Genomic DNA, 15,503 nt, shown 5'->3' with positions numbered 1-15,503 from the left:
TCTTAGATTGCAGAAATCGGAAGATGATATTTGCTTGTGATGTCATATGTTAACTAATTTTATACGCCAGATTTCTGATTTCAATTTAATAAATTGACGAGAGGAAACCGAGAAAGGTGAGACCACTGGGACACTTGACTATTTATTTTGGTCTCTTAAATTTTTAGAATTACAGGCAAACCACCAGCAGCAGCACGGACGCAGTGAACGATGAGAATGAGATGAAAGCGCCGAGCACAATAGTGCACATAATAATAGTTGCAGTATTATTAGTAATTATTACAGGAGTTTAGTAGATCCTATATCCGAGGGAGGTGGACAACATAAACAAAGCAAAAAAAAACTGAAGACAGCTGTGGAGACATTGATTTAAAATCGGTGGAAAAATTGACAAGGAAAGCTGCTTGCTGGTTGCTGTTGTAGCTGTACATAATAGTAATAATAAGTTAATAACGAGGAAGTGAAGGAGAAGGGCTGGATTTTAATCAAGCAATTTTAGAACTTATTTTAAGACGACCACAAGGCGAACGCCAGCGAGATCATTGATGGGAATAAACATTGATCGACATCCAATCACACACACATACACACGATAGTAGCAAAATCCCGTTATTTTCTATGCCTTGGTGAAGCTAACAATGTCTGGTAAAATTCTTATTATTTTCTCGTCCCATCCAGAACTTACGAGGCCATTCTGTGACTGGTAAAGCAGACTATCAGCGTGGATCGATCTATTAATTAGCCGTTAATGGCAAACTAGGCGCTACTAGTTTACTCGATGGTGCTGCACCAGGTTGGTAGCGTGCCAGTCGAGACCTAAACAAACCCAAAGAAAATATCGTTGGTAATTGGACACACTAATTAATACTGTGCGTAGACGAGAACTGACCTAATTTGCCCTGCCAACAAAGGGTTCATGGCGTACAACCAATCATATAGTTCCTTATCCGATGGCGTTTGCATTAAATATTGGCGGTGCTTGGTAATGACGCTGTGAAAAATAATATTCTAGCAATTAGTTCTTATTCCATTTTTATTCAATAAATGTATACCTGAAAACGTTGATCGATCCGACATCTTCTTGATCCTCGGAATATTCCACGATAGCAGTGCTCAGATTAATGAAACCGCGTTCAATGCAATCCTTTTCGTCTTTGTACAAAAGAATGTAGGGACGACGGACAACCACCCATCGACGAACCCAGCCCAATGCTCCTTTCTCCAACACGCTGAGTAGTCCTCGACGGGACACGACTGGACTGACGCGATCCTCTTCAATGTCGGCCACAAAGCAACTGTTGGTAGTGGTAGACGATGCTTGCGGATCCACCGTGTAAGAAGCGTTGGGAATAAAAGCTCGACTCTCCTGGCCAGCAAGTGACGGCATGTACAGTGATGGACCATTGCCGGATGGCGTCTCAGGTGAAAGTGGATTGCTATTATTGGCCATCGTGTTATTTCCATCGAGCGGAGTCAGCGAGAGCAAGGATGGATCCTTTCGAATCCGTTTCCCCTGGATCAAATGGACATATTTGGTGCAAATCTCCCGCTCACGTTCCGTCATCTGCCACGGCTGATAAGGGTCAACACCATCCGCTCTGCTCCTGATCAGGTTCAATTAAAAAGTTGATTACATCGGAAAAATTTACATCGTTTCAAGTTGATCCAACTCACTCAACGAGTGGAGCAGGAGGAGGTGATGGAGGAGATGTTGGCGATTTGATGACTTCAGTCGTGTGAGCTTTAGCCATCATATTGCACATTTCCTTCTCAGACTTGGTAAATGGTAATATCTTGTCCGATAGAACGTAACAACTTGCCGGAACCTGCCACATTTGTTTTTCCATCCAGACCCAATCGCTCGCGAAGAAGCAGCCAATAACGAGTCCGGCCGACTCGCCGACTGCCTCCAAGCGTGAATAAATTATCTAAGCCATTTTGCTGTTTTGAGCGCTCGAATGCCTTTCTCTTGGCACTGGGCGTGTGCGGTCGTCTCTCGGTCGTTTTTAGTTTTGTTTGTTGTTTGTTGTTTTCTTCTCCGTTTCATTTTCGTCTGTTGTTTCGTGCCGGGATGGACATTCTGTCGGACGCTCTTCGGTCGGTTACCGACTGAACGAACATTTCCACATGAAGAACCAGGAGGCCATGACGACGACGAGCATCGATATGACCAAGGGTCTCCTCTCCGACGACGACGACTGGCCGTGCTGCATCGCTGCTGGATGTTCGCCTGATGAACAAGAAAACAACAAAGGAAACATTTTGATTTATGACTGCAGTCTCAGTGTATATAACAACGGCCGCCGACAGAAAGATAACGACGACGTCGCTGCATATTGTCTTAATGATTTCAAGATTTGACGGCGGGTTCTCTTAGATTCTTCTTTTTGTGATTTATAACGCGCACAATTCTGTGCATGCGCTGGCTAGAAGTATTCGTGTTGTCAATGACATGAATTGCGCTCGAAAAGTTGAGTCGACACTGCTGGCAACTGAAGGTGAAACGTGCGTGCACAGCAACAACCGGCTCATTATTATTGGTCCTCAAACTCTCTACCGTACTTCTTCTTCTTCTTCTTCTTCTGGTAAAAGTCAATATTTTTGGCCCCAAAAATCAAAGTTGCCAATAGGAGGAGGTTGTCTTTTCTATCTGTGCGCTGTTTAATATCGACATTATCTGGCGTGTCTATAAGAGCCGTAAAGCGGAAAATGAAAGTTTCGGCCGGAGATGACAGTGTCAGTAATGAGTCGGATTCCTTGTAATTCGTTGCGCATTTCCCTGCCTACCGAATGTCGTACACTCACAATAACAAGGGCGATGCCGTAATAGCAAGAACCTTTAAACACGCAGTTTACATAAATAGGAATATGAACAACTCCAAAAGGGCAGATGTCTACAACTATTTTGTACATCGTCACATCAAGTCGGTGTGTAGGTAGAAATACAAGTAGAAATAGAAACAGACAGATAGCTGGCGAGAAAAGAAAAAGTTTCGATCAATTCCGCAGTAGTTGTCAAGAAAGTTGCGTCTATTTTTGCAAGCCCCCGAGCTCAACTGTCCAATACCCAACACTCGAGCCAGCAGCAGTAAATGGGATACATCTTGTAGGCTATAAAATTGCTGAGGAATATATAGTGAGAGGACAAATAATACTCTACCATTCAGGATGTGGACAACAACAGTCGTCCACGACGATTCAGAGATGTTGCAAGTGTAATTGCCGGCGTCCCGTTGACTGGCGTTGGCGATGTACAAACGGCTGACGGCCCCGTACGGCAACAGGTCCGTTTTCACGCTGTTGTTTCGTCGCAATCAAAAATTTACAAAACGTTATTATAGCAAAAGAATAAATCTAATAATTGAATGTGACATAAAAGACGACAACAACAACACGGTATGACAACACGGGCTTTCTTTTGATTTCCGTTGCCAACCGCCAGTAAATGATTTCTGTATAGTTGATACAATAAAGAGCACCTGCGCAACTTGATATACACACACGGACAAAGGCCACTTTGATTGGATCTCTTATATTATACATACGGTAAAACTATAGTTCACTGCTATATACTAATTGAAATACCAAGAACAACACCCCATCTCTTTGGCATTGTCTAAGACATTGGAAACGATAGGAGGAAAACGACCCGGTCACCTGATGCCGCCGCGCGAAGTGTCGTAGTTGAGTATTCTGAGACCGTGACGCCACATAATGTTGGCAGTGGGACCGGGAACTTTACTGACGACGCACTTGAGCTCAATCGTGCTGCCAGTCTTGTAGATCTTCTCCTCGATCACCCGCCCGTGGTCGTCCACCATCTCCACGCTCGGCACTAGACATTTCCGGCAAAATAACCAAATACAAAATACAAAAAGAGAAAAAGAAATCACATTTTGAGATTCACATCGTATCAAATCTGGATGAGACTGGGGATCCGATCGATATACACACAACAACCAGCCCACATCAATTCAGCAATTGGATTTGAAAAAGATTTTGGAATATATACACTATATCGCTTTCCGTATCTACTCGACGAAACAACTGATCAATTCCGCATGTCTATATACATTCGACTCTTTCTGATTCGATCCCTCGGCGTTTTATACACAAGGAGTGAATGCGTTTTGACAAACGGCCTTGATATTAAAACGATCGGGGCGAGCGGGGCTTAGACGACGGCGGCGATGGGGCCGGGATCTATGCAGGCAGTTTACGGGAGACCGAAAAAGGAAATTGAATAACACCAGATGTTCGTGTCAGGAGTGGTGTGCCAAAACTCGTCGTCCTCGTCGTCGTCCCATCTGGAATATACTCGGCTCTTGGTTTTTATGCATGGCCGCATAATAATGAGCGACGAAAGATATTTAGACGAAAACAAACGAGTGAGAGAGAGAGAGATAGATAGGCGAATATTTCAGAGATAAATGAAGGTCAGGTGAAGACGAACCCTGAGAGTGTTGATGAGAGATTGAATCACTTAGAGAGAGAGAGAGATCTACAGCTGCTGATGGCGTGCTACAGAAATTGGAGAGCAACTGTCGAATTTCTCAGGATTCAGGGAGGATGTTTAGAAAAGGATAATTCGATCCTTATTACTAAAGGTCCTTTGATACGTCTACCACATAGGTTATGCAAGACGTCGTTATCCAGCGGAGCAGTTGCTACGCTGACGAGTGGGAGGCAAGAAGAAGATATCAACATTAAGTCCCAGATAACTTGTCCCGTCACGCAAGACCCGACAGAGTCTATAGCTGTTGCTCGGAAATGTTTGGTCACGAATCGCCGATCCAGAGAATCGAAACGACGAAGCCCATTCTTTACGGACCCCAAAAAACTTTCGCAAATCTGGTGGAAATCTCCCACACGAACAGCAGCAACCCGCCCGAAAAGAAAAGAGAAGAATGAAAAATAATGATTCGGAATCAACGAGCTTTTCGGAGAAAATCACGATCGTTATCCAATAATAGCGCGCCAAATCTAAACAAAATAGCCTCAAAAGATATAGAGCTGAGCGGCGTCAAAAGTGGGCAACGCGTGTCCTTGATTGTCGCTATCAATCCAATCAATCGGCGGCTCACAACGTGATACACCCAAGTGGCTGCTGCTGCTGCTGCTGAGACTGTCGACACCTCGGCATCGCGGCGGATGACGTTCAAAGCGAAAAAAGGCGACGGGACGCGCGTCAGGGAAATTGAATCTCCGCAACGTCGACGTCCAAAGTACACGACGAAAAAAGGAGGGAAAAAAAGGAGGAAGAAAGAGTGAGAGAGATGTACTAGTAGACTGTATTAGGAAGAAGAAACGAGAGACATTAGAGAGAGAAAGAGAGGAATATATGTTTCCAAGGCTCTGGCAGAAAAGAAAAATCTCTCTGACGCAAAATGGAGGCGAGAGGTTGAAAGCTTATTGGTTGAAAACTTGAAAGGCAGGGCGCATGCAAGCGCCCGACGTGAAGAACTGAACGAAGAAGAATAAACTTTCGAATACACTCGGGTGGTAGGTACTCTGCTCCCCCCAAAAAGTTTGACATCTTTGATCCCGCTTCTTCTCTTGTTGCCTATTTATTTATAGCGGCAGCAGCAGCGCCGGGCCGGGCTCCATCGAAAATGCCCTGATATTTTTTACTTTCTTCTTTTTCCTTTTTTCTTTTGGCTATCCCATTTCGGAAATCGCATCATCGCCGTTTGTTATTGTGAATCTCGCCGCCCAGTTATTTGGTGTTGTCGAAGGGAGAGACGAGACGGAGGACGCGAGTCCAATCACATTTTCACTTTTTCACAGACCTATTACGTATTCACCTTTCATGGCTTTGTAGTCAAATACTTGGTCCTAATGCAATGAGCAAAGGTGTTGAATAACTTAAGAGCGGCGCCGACTTCTTTTTTATTTTCAAAAGATTTCCAGACGCCATCAGCTCCTCGCCTTTTTCATTTCATTCGTTACAAATGATGGCGGAGTAATGCGATTGTCATTCGATTATTAGCGCTGCTCACATCATTTGCTGTTGAAGGGGATAAATCACATTCCGTTGGATGTATTTTGGGCCTCAGCTGCAGGGCGGGCGGCCCAGCAGCAAGAGAGAGAGAGCGAGAGAGTCTTTATTAAACTGACGGCGGCAGCATCTACAAATCTACGCCAAAAGTCAAAGAAGGAAGCAAAAGCCTGGCCAAGTAGCTAACGAGCCGTTTCTCTTATTATTTCTCGCAGACGCGCTCTTTGCGACTACATAATATATGAAAAGCGCCGCCTACTGTTTCCCTAACTTTCTCTCTCTACCCAACAGCCAAGAATTATATCAAGGAGCGAGGAATGATTGTGCTGCTGCTCCCCCCCCCCTCCCAACCCCACCGTTCAATTGAAAAAGAAGAATCAAGAGCGGCTCCTTCCCTTTTCCTGTATGTGCAGCTCTGCAGGAGCAGCCCGATGCAAACGGTTACCAAGAATTTTCAATCAGGCACATACCTACTGCTACTCCTCTATACCTCCGACCTCGTCCCCTGACTGGATGGGCTGGCCGACTATACAGTGGCACGTATAATGAAATTGTGAGGGAAATGGAAAACAAATAAAACAACAAGGTTCCCCCCGTCCACATAATGAACGGCATATGTGCGCAACAACATTTTCTAATATCAAACAAAGAAAATCGAGCGATGCTACTGGAGCTCATCAATTTCCCTGCTATTCTTTGTCGACGATCTATTTGCTTGGTGGGTATTATTTTTTTTTTCGCTTATTTCTTTTTAGGCTGTGGGGCGGCCAGTTTTCCTTTTATATCGTCCATCAATCCGCATGGAAACCTATTTATATGAAGTTTCTCGGCAGCCCACTGTGAATTTATCGATCGGCTGCCGCAGTATATGTGAGAGAGAAGAATAAAAAACCAAAACCAAAAAAGTCTTAGCCATCATCGCCCGCCTAACACGCGCAGTGTACGTATATAGCTTTTCTTCTTCTTCTTGTTTTCTTTTTGAGTCGGTTCATCATTGTGATGGACCACTCCGGGTGCTGCAGACCATCAAAGTCGTCGCTCATTATTATTGAATGCGCGGGTACATTTCCAGCGGGTGTAGATTAAGAAGACGATAGAGGAGAAGGTGATTAAGGCGCAATCAGGACAAGCGCCCTGTCATCTCCCTCGTTACTGACAACACGTAGCAATCACGATCATAGTTAATTGGCAACCCAGGTCCATTCCATCTCTTCTTTTTTTCTTTCTCCTCCGCAAATCCGATGGATGGGAGAAAATGCCCATCACTATCAAACTAAAATACTTATTTCTATCTCTTTCTCGACAAAATGGTTTTAGATTAAGGTTGTTTCTATCAATTGATGGGTGAGCAAAAATAAAAGAAAAAGAAAAGAATAGAAAGAAATACCTGCGACGATGAGCCGGACGGTGTAGATGCGGGGCGGATGGATAGAGACTTGGCACTCGTAAATGCCTTCGTCGCGTGGCCGGGCGAATTTGATTTGCAGCCGCCAATCGTTGGGATGTTGGAAATGGAGCGAAAATCGCGAGTCGGTGCTGTACGTCTGCATGCCGACGGTGAGCAGGTGGAGCTCCTGCTCGTGACGGCGCACCCACGACACCTGCTGTTGTAAGGCGTTTCAATCAGAATCACAAGGGTGTCAGCATCATCAGTGTGTGTGTGTAATCGAGTTATTCCATCAAATAATAATCAGGTCCTATTATATACAGTAGCCACAGTAGCCTCCCGGGTGGGTGGGAAAGACAGACGTGAATTGAGTGACAGCATCTTATTCTGAGAAGGGACTCGAGAAACCGTGGGCAGCAACTCTTGAGCGGAAAAGGTGACAGAGTTACCGGCGGCGCTCTTCTCTATACACATAAGGGGGCGACGTCATTTTTAATGGAACAGCCGCTGCGGCGTCGGCGATGGCGGCCTTTCGCCTTTTCCTCCTGGCCTGTCGCGTCAAGGCGTCCGTCCCACAATCAAATCTCGGAACGGAGGAGGAAACGCTGTCTGCTGCTTGGCATAGACTCATATGACTCATAGACTCAGTGCCACCGGCCGCCGAGTATATATAACACAACATCCCGAGTCTATTGCTGCGCTCAATAGCGTCGCACGTTAGGTTATTATTTAGAAACTGGCGCAGCAGTATAAATAATAGGGCAGCGGGGATATAGCCTTACCGTCTTATCCTGGAGATCCAAGACTCTGCAGTTGAGGAAGGCCGTGTCACCCAGCTGGACAGTGACGTTGGCGTGACCGGATGGATCTTCGAAGCGAGGCGACCGTTCTGCTAAATTAAGGGCCGCTGCGTCGCTGAAACTGCTCTGACTTGCTTCATCGACGTGCTGTTGTTGTTGTTGTTGTTGTTGTTGCTGTTGTTGTGGCGATGAATAATCCTCGCCCGTCAATCGCAGCGCACTGGGCGGCGCCGCCACGTTGAACTGCTCGCTGGACGCTCCGGCTGTGAGTTTGTCTCCTTTGTCGCTTTCATCTGGAAACAAAGTGGCGGGCAGGTATTAATACTGGGCAAACATGTGACAAGCAGCGACTCGAGTGGAACGGACAACATCACGCAAAGTCCCGAAAGAAGAAATAAAATGAAATGAAAACTTCGGCCCATTTCCAGCTTCCTGCCCGCCCATTTCTCCTAATCCTTTTTTGTGTGCACGCTGCACTATATGTGGTCCAGTTTGGAGACTATTGTCATAGAGGGAAAAATCGGGATCAAATTGCAGATTCTCTTGGCTCGCAAATATCGACCACCACCACCTCCCCCCCCCCCTCCCCCCTTCCTGTGTGCTCTTTCTCGTTCCTCGCCGTCGTAGTGTTTTTTTTTCTCGCTTATATATAGCTGAGGTCACTCCTATACACTTAAAGGAAACATCTATAATTCAGGCAGGAGAGACGGGCCGGGTCCTCTATACACTGTTAGATAACTCGCTACTCATCTGCTGCTGTGCGGTTATTCACGGGGAGAAAATACAATCGCAGCAGCGGCACTGCGACAGCGGCGGCTAGTATTGTAGCCTCGATATACACGTCCAATTATTAATGCATCCACCGGGTGGCATTCGTTTCTTAATGTGTCTACCGATCGCGCGCGCGTCGCATATAAACGTCGTGATTTTATCCGCCATTAAACGACGACTGCCGGGAGAATACCTCGCTTTCCCATATATTCCCATATACATTTCCGAAAAGGGCAATAATACATACATCAAGCCGCAAATTGATTTATTCAAATTTCTGCTGGCACTATACTGTCGCGCCCGTGTTTTTTCAGAGCCAAACTAAATTCAAGTCAATGATGTTGTTGTTATGCACACAGAGAGAAAGGGGGCGGGACTAGCCCGGCCGCCACAGAGAGAGTCGAAGTGAGGCAAACGGAGCGAATTGCACAAAAACTCGCCTAATTCACTGTGAAACCGACCGGAAAGGATACGGGCCATATAACCCCATTTTTGGTCGTCTCTCTTTCGTTGACGATCTTCCCCCTCCCAGTTTGCTCGATTGGCGCGGCGGCCACCGCAAAAAGCAGCAGGGCTCGTTAACCTTGTCATCTCTTTACACGGCCATCAGCAGTAGTGATGCGCAGTCCATCTTGAGTTCTATATACATATCTCCAGGGTGGAATGAAAACTTATCGTGCTGAACTCTTGATGCTGCCGGGGTTATACACACATTGGTCCAACCCGCAGCCGTTAGGATTGTGGCCGCCTGCGTGGGCCAAAAACAGGGAAAACCCGAAAAAGATAAAAAAATATTTTACTCTTGAAACCCTGCCAGCCAGCCAGCCATCCAGCCAGCAGCAGCTAGCGGATATTATACACTGGCTGACTCTCTGCTGGGAGAGAGCTCAAGTTCTATTGTCTGTGCATGGAAGATTGTTTGCTCGACTGTTATTTTCTGTGTTTGGCTATAGAGAAACACGTCTATAATTCTCCCTGTTTTTATTTGTTGCTCTTTATCTGTCTCTTCTTACAAGACCTCCCTCTCTCCCATTGTCTTTTCTTGAGGGGGGAAAACGAGTCCGCATTTCATCCAGGCCCCCACACAGTTGACGACGCGTTTTCTCTATTTAGGAGCAGAGATTTTCTTCTTCTTCTTTTTTCCGGAACATTACGCCCGCGTTATTCCACGTCACCCCATTGCGCCACAGCACACACAGAGAGAGAGACCCGGCAACGAGACACAAGCATCCATCATCTTCGAGTGAGAGAGAGAGAGAGAAAGAGCCCATGTTCCTCGCCATTTATTTTAAACACATCCGAAGAAAAGGGGAAAAAAATTTGCTTTTGTGTTATTTAATGCGACTCGTACAGTTTTGCCGCCATCAATTGAAGGGAAACTCTCCAGAGACCAAAAAATAATAATAATATAAAGGGAGAAAATGGGCCCATCATTAAAGCGCGAACGTCTCAATAATATCTAGAAATGATTGTGATGCGTGAGCAATAAACGCTCTAGCTGAAATATTTTTTTTTTTTAGGTTTTCTCTTGTATTATTATTTTTATTTGAGTCGAAACTTACGACTGGATGCGGCGGATGACACGATCCAGCAGACGATGACGAATAAGACGGTGGTAAACGGCTGTAGGGATTTCATGGCTGACGGTTGGTGGCGGTGCTCTATGTGATGGCAGCGACGACGACAGTGCGCATTATTCCTGGCAAATGGACAAGTTGGAAAAGATAAGATCATAGCTCGTCGACGGCCGGACGACCAGCAAAACAACCAAATAAAAAGACATGAAGAGGAGAATTTTGATGATTATTGTCCGCTGTTAAATCGACTGCGGTCAAGAAATGAACGATGAGTGAGACAATATCCCCCATGCACAATTAATGAGGATAAAGGGCGGCCGTCTGCTTCGCTTAGACATTTGGATTCGTGCTGGCCTATTTCGTTGCTCCATATATTAGTCGAGTCACTTGGCATTTCATATCTATGCCGTAGCTTTTATGTACTATGTATTCCGGCTGATGCGGCAGTTGATGCGGATCGCTGTGCAGCGCACACTAACTGGTCTGAACAAATATCCAAGTCCAACAGGACACGGAATGGAATCCAATGACGACGACGAAACGGGCATGTGGGGAATAGAAATATAAGACGAATGATGGGCGTGTTGCATATATCAAAGGTAGTCGCAGTACAGTACAGTATACGTCGTCTAGTGTAAACAACTTTTCTGTCTTGTTCTCGAATTCATCTAAGCTGGCCATATGCAGGCCGAGGAAATGTGCAACGAGGAAAACAAAGCGAATCCAACACACACACACACACACTCACGCAGAATATATCTAGGAGCAGACAAATCGATCGTTTCCTGGAAATTGGGACACTTTATTGATTTTGTGTCAGGGCCTCGGCTACACTCTCCACGCGTCTTTCCTTTTTCTTCTGCGTCTTCTTCAAATAACAACAAAAAAAAGCAGAGGAGGATATTTCACTTGGTTTCTTTTTAGACGTGAAAAACGCTTGCCACGGCACGCCCCTTTTTCCTATGAAAAGGAGGAGGGGGGAAAAACTGGCATCACAACATGGATCAATCATTCCGATCCATGAATCCTGCTGCTGGCGCGCGCTGGATACGAAAAAAAAAAAGAAAAACTCGACTGCTTCCAACTGTTCAGGCAGCGCCTTGACGTAGTTATGCTGTGCACCTTATTGAAAGAACAGCAGCAGCCGTCGCTGTTTGGCGAGCGAGGCAGAAAAGATTTTAAAAAAAAAATAAAAATCCATTCATTTCCGTCTCAATTGCCCGGAAGGGAAAAGAACAAAGCGGAAGGACGGAATTCTTAAATCTTCGAGTTTTTTTGTTTTTTGTTTTTTGTTTTGTTCTTCTGTTTTCTTCCCTCGACCAACACGATTATCGATGTGTTACGATAGGCGTCCAGGTTGTAGGGAACGTGAAATCCATTTACCTTTCACTTGACGGCGGCCAAGAAGAAGAGGAAAAAGTCAATAGAATATCCCCCTCATTTGAATACGTCTCTCACTTGTCTAATCACCGGCTCAGCCGATCAAAGTGGAACAAGAGCAGAGGCAGAGAAAAGAGCCAAATAATAGAAAAAGAAAATGGGCCAACACCATCAAAAAAGAGTTTCCCAAGTCCAAAACGCTGCGAGTGAATGGAGTTTTGTTTTAACACCTCCAACCGTACACGTTCTATTGACGATTGACTGTCTCAATTCAGCCAACAGCACTCGACCTCTAATTGAACAAATCTCGTACGAACTTGCGCTTAACCGAGTTATTTTTAGAGCGTCACTTTGTATTCGTCCCGCGTGCTTTGCTGGCGGCCTGGATAGTAAATTCCATCAATGGGCGTGTACGTCGAAATCAAAATCGGAGAGCGACGCCCTGGGGGACGACCGGCGGGCCGCCCATCAGCCCAAATAATGAATCGAACCGCGTCTTATGTGTACACAGCAGCAGCAGCTAAACGATCCGTCTACTTGCATATTGAGAGACATCTCTCTCTCTTTTCCCGTTGTATATATAGATGTGGTGCTGTAACGGCTGCTGTAGGGTCTTACACAGTCTCCGACGTTTGCGTGACTTGGGGCTAGTAGGGTCTTTAGTTATGGCCGTCTTACATAATACATGGCGAATGTCATTGTACCAATTATTATGACATGGTCGAGTTCATCAGAAGGACAATTTCGGTGTACCGCGTTTGCCTCTGCGAGTATACAAGCAGATCGCTGTCTTCCACCACAGCAACCATGTTTCGTAGAACAACTGCGTCACTGCCTATCCATCCGGTCGGCTCATTTTTTTAATAGCGGCCTCTTGTATTTATAAGAACTGGCCCTCGGGGACTGGCAACTTTTCTTTTCCTTCTTATTTAAAACACGGGCCCAAGAATTCAAGAAATCCAATAATAATTTAAAAAAAACACCAAAAATAACAGTTGCCCGGAATGAAGATGAGAACTTTTGTTCTCGGAAATTTCTTTTTTCTTCTTTTCTTTTCAGGCTGTGTTTTGGCTCCTACGCTCCTCCGTCCAGCAGGACTGGCTGTTTGATATGGGCCAACGTTGTGCGAGCGGGAATAAAGTCATGGCTGCGACGCGATTGGAAAGTCTGAAACGAGCTGCCAACATGTTTCATGTTGGAGTGGCAAGTATAGTTTCTTATTTTATTCCGCATAGATCTGGGCGACAGAAAATTCTCCCTCGCCTGCCATGTCGTCGTTTGGGCCTCGGCCAATCGCACTGGCTTTTATGTACATATACATCTCTTTCGAATGGAGTGAGCCCTTAAAAGTGTCCAATTCCGGGGCGCTGACAGCAGCGCAGCCCCGTATTATACCGGAGCGACTTTTACACACACAACAGGCATACAGTAGGCGATTTCCTTTTTTTCTTTCAAATCTGGGCGTCGGTGTGGCCAACCCCCAGAATCTTTTATTTGTGCGGCCGCCGCCGTTGCCGCGAGTGAGAAATGCAGTTGACAAATGTTGACAGTTGCCTTTTCTTTTTGGCCGCGGGAGAAGAAACACAAACATCGGCAGTGTCGTCGGACACACATCAGGGACATCCAGCAACTCCTCTCGCCCCGGCCGGCTCTTATGTGTGACATCTTATTCAAAAAGAAGAAGAAAAAACAGGACCAATGTGACGCACACGGCGCTATACAATCTCAGATTCTGACGCAAACTGGACATTTAAAAAGGCATCCTCTTTTTTCTTTTTTTATTTTTCCTTATGGAGAGATGAGGAAAGGAATTTCTGTCGATTTCCGGCTGATGTGATGTTGTATCCAAATCAAGATCGATTCCTCCACCGCCGCTTTTTTGTCACATTTCGTGACGATGCATCATGGGCGGCTTGATCCGTGAGCTTTACATGTCCATAATGCACGACGTATTACAGCCATCCAGCCGTAGTGTTTACAGCCTAGCTGCATGCTCCATGTAATGTGGAAATAGATATAAAAAGGTATAAATACAGCACCACCGCCGCCACCCCCATAGCTGTGTATAAACACTGGCGAGAGCAAACAGAGTCGATCGCAGAAAGACGCTGATGTTGTATTCCCTCACAAACATGGAGGGGGGGGGGAGGAGGGGAGGTAGAGGGAAACTTTGTTTACCCAAGACGACATATCCTTCCGGTTTCCTTCCACTTCCCTTATCCCCCCCCCCCCCCCTCTGCGTATGAATATATCATGTATAGGCCGTTGGTATTAGCAGAAAAGAAAAAAGTAACCGCGCCATCCATCCATCCATCGCTCCTCTTTTTTTTTAACAACCATCCGCCGAGGAAGAAGAAAAATGAAAGAAAATAAAAAGTCATCAAAAAGCGGAAGAAACACGAACGTAACACATCAACCGGGATTAAAGATCTGTTTCACGTCCTACTTTGACTTTTGTTGCAATGCAAGAAAGAAGAAGAAGAAATGTAGAAAAATGTGTCGAAATGAAAGAGAGAGAGAAGAGACGACGACGGCCGATACGCCAGGGAAATGTTATTATGGCCCAGCGCCTTTATGGATTTCGCCTTCATCGAGATGATGATGAGCCGCGACGTGTAATTCTGCACGTGCAACGTCTCGCTTCCGCAGGGTGCACTGGGAACTCGAATGGGGAACCCAGCAAAAATCTCGGCAAAAATCGAGGAATTACATTACAGAGAGAGAGACTACGTAATCGATAGACGTCAGTTAATACCACAGTAGTATAGTACCACAAGCAAAAAAAAAAGTGGATTTTCATGTTTGCATTGTTTGCCGAATCACAGAAAAAGTTATAGCCGGAAGCGGAAAATCTCGGTGGCGATCGATATCATTTATTCGCATCATTCGATAAGTTTTCGGAAGGCCGGCCATATACATATCGATCTCTTTCCACGGATATATGATGAAGTGTGTGTATTATTATTATTATTATTATGATGCGCAAGTGTAAACACACAGACAGCAGAGCGGATGTGCAAAAAGAAGATTTTATTTTTCTTTCTTTTTTCTTATTTGGATCCAGGAAGAGAGGGGCTAACCCCCCCGCTGGTGGCCGGGGAATAATAGGGCAAAGTGAGGCCAAGGATATTCTTCACTGTCAGCAGTCACTTAAGTCTGAAAGCAGCAACCAATCCATGCAACTGCTGCAGCAGGAAGAAGAAGAAGAAGAAGAAGAAGAAGAAAAAGAAAAAGCCTGATGGATTGTGAAAGGTTTTTCGCCCGGCATTTTCTTTCCATATCCTTACATAATAGACCGCAGCAGCAGTGTGTGCTGCAGACCCACCCACAGTGGTAGTCGGGCAACACAACACAGCCTAGTTGATACACTACTAGCTACTAGCTAGTCTCCCCATATTTATATTTAACACTCTTATGCGATGGCAAATCTATGTGTATGCATTTACGTCACGGGTCACTATATATGTGCTCGACGACGATAATACATTTCTCTTGTCTGTCCCGGTCTCCTAGGAGGATCCTCTGGATATCCCAAGTACTCTGGATGATTTCCATCAGTTGAAATTGATTACGGGCCTGTCCTTTCTTCC

The 15,503-nt window shown here is 45.5% G+C and overlaps 1 protein-coding gene across 3 annotated transcripts in view; it reads right to left on the bottom strand.

Annotated features, from left to right (window-relative positions):
* Positions 1–1,469: 1,469 nt before the first annotated feature.
* LOC124328882 overlaps positions 1,470–15,503 on the bottom strand; it is a 28,686-nt gene continuing 14,652 nt past the window's right edge. The window contains exons 1-8 of one of the 3 annotated variants that reach the window (XM_046787719.1): positions 11,282–11,387; positions 10,519–10,655; positions 8,168–8,478; positions 7,386–7,602; positions 3,658–3,835; positions 3,161–3,297; positions 1,675–2,230; positions 1,470–1,604 (exon numbers count right to left, since the gene is read on the bottom strand). In XM_046787719.1, coding sequence (XP_046643675.1) covers positions 2,103–2,230; positions 3,161–3,297; positions 3,658–3,835; positions 7,386–7,602; positions 8,168–8,478; positions 10,519–10,594 — 1,047 coding nt within the window. In that variant the 5' untranslated portion in view covers positions 10,595–10,655; positions 11,282–11,387 and the 3' untranslated portion in view covers positions 1,470–1,604; positions 1,675–2,102. Of the gene's footprint in view, positions 1,605–1,674; positions 2,231–3,160; positions 3,298–3,657; positions 3,836–7,385; positions 7,603–8,167; positions 8,479–10,518; positions 10,656–11,281; positions 11,388–15,503 lie in introns of those variants that run through there. The other 2 variants (XM_046787717.1, XM_046787718.1) reach the window with 2 other exon arrangements.

The sequence above is a fragment of the Daphnia pulicaria genome, chromosome 3, assembly GCF_021234035.1.
Source record: "Daphnia pulicaria isolate SC F1-1A chromosome 3, SC_F0-13Bv2, whole genome shotgun sequence".
NCBI classification, from domain to species: domain Eukaryota; kingdom Metazoa; phylum Arthropoda; class Branchiopoda; order Diplostraca; family Daphniidae; genus Daphnia; species Daphnia pulicaria.
The sequence above is the reverse complement of the archived record's forward strand: the minus strand, read 5'-3'. Positions and strand labels throughout refer to the sequence as shown.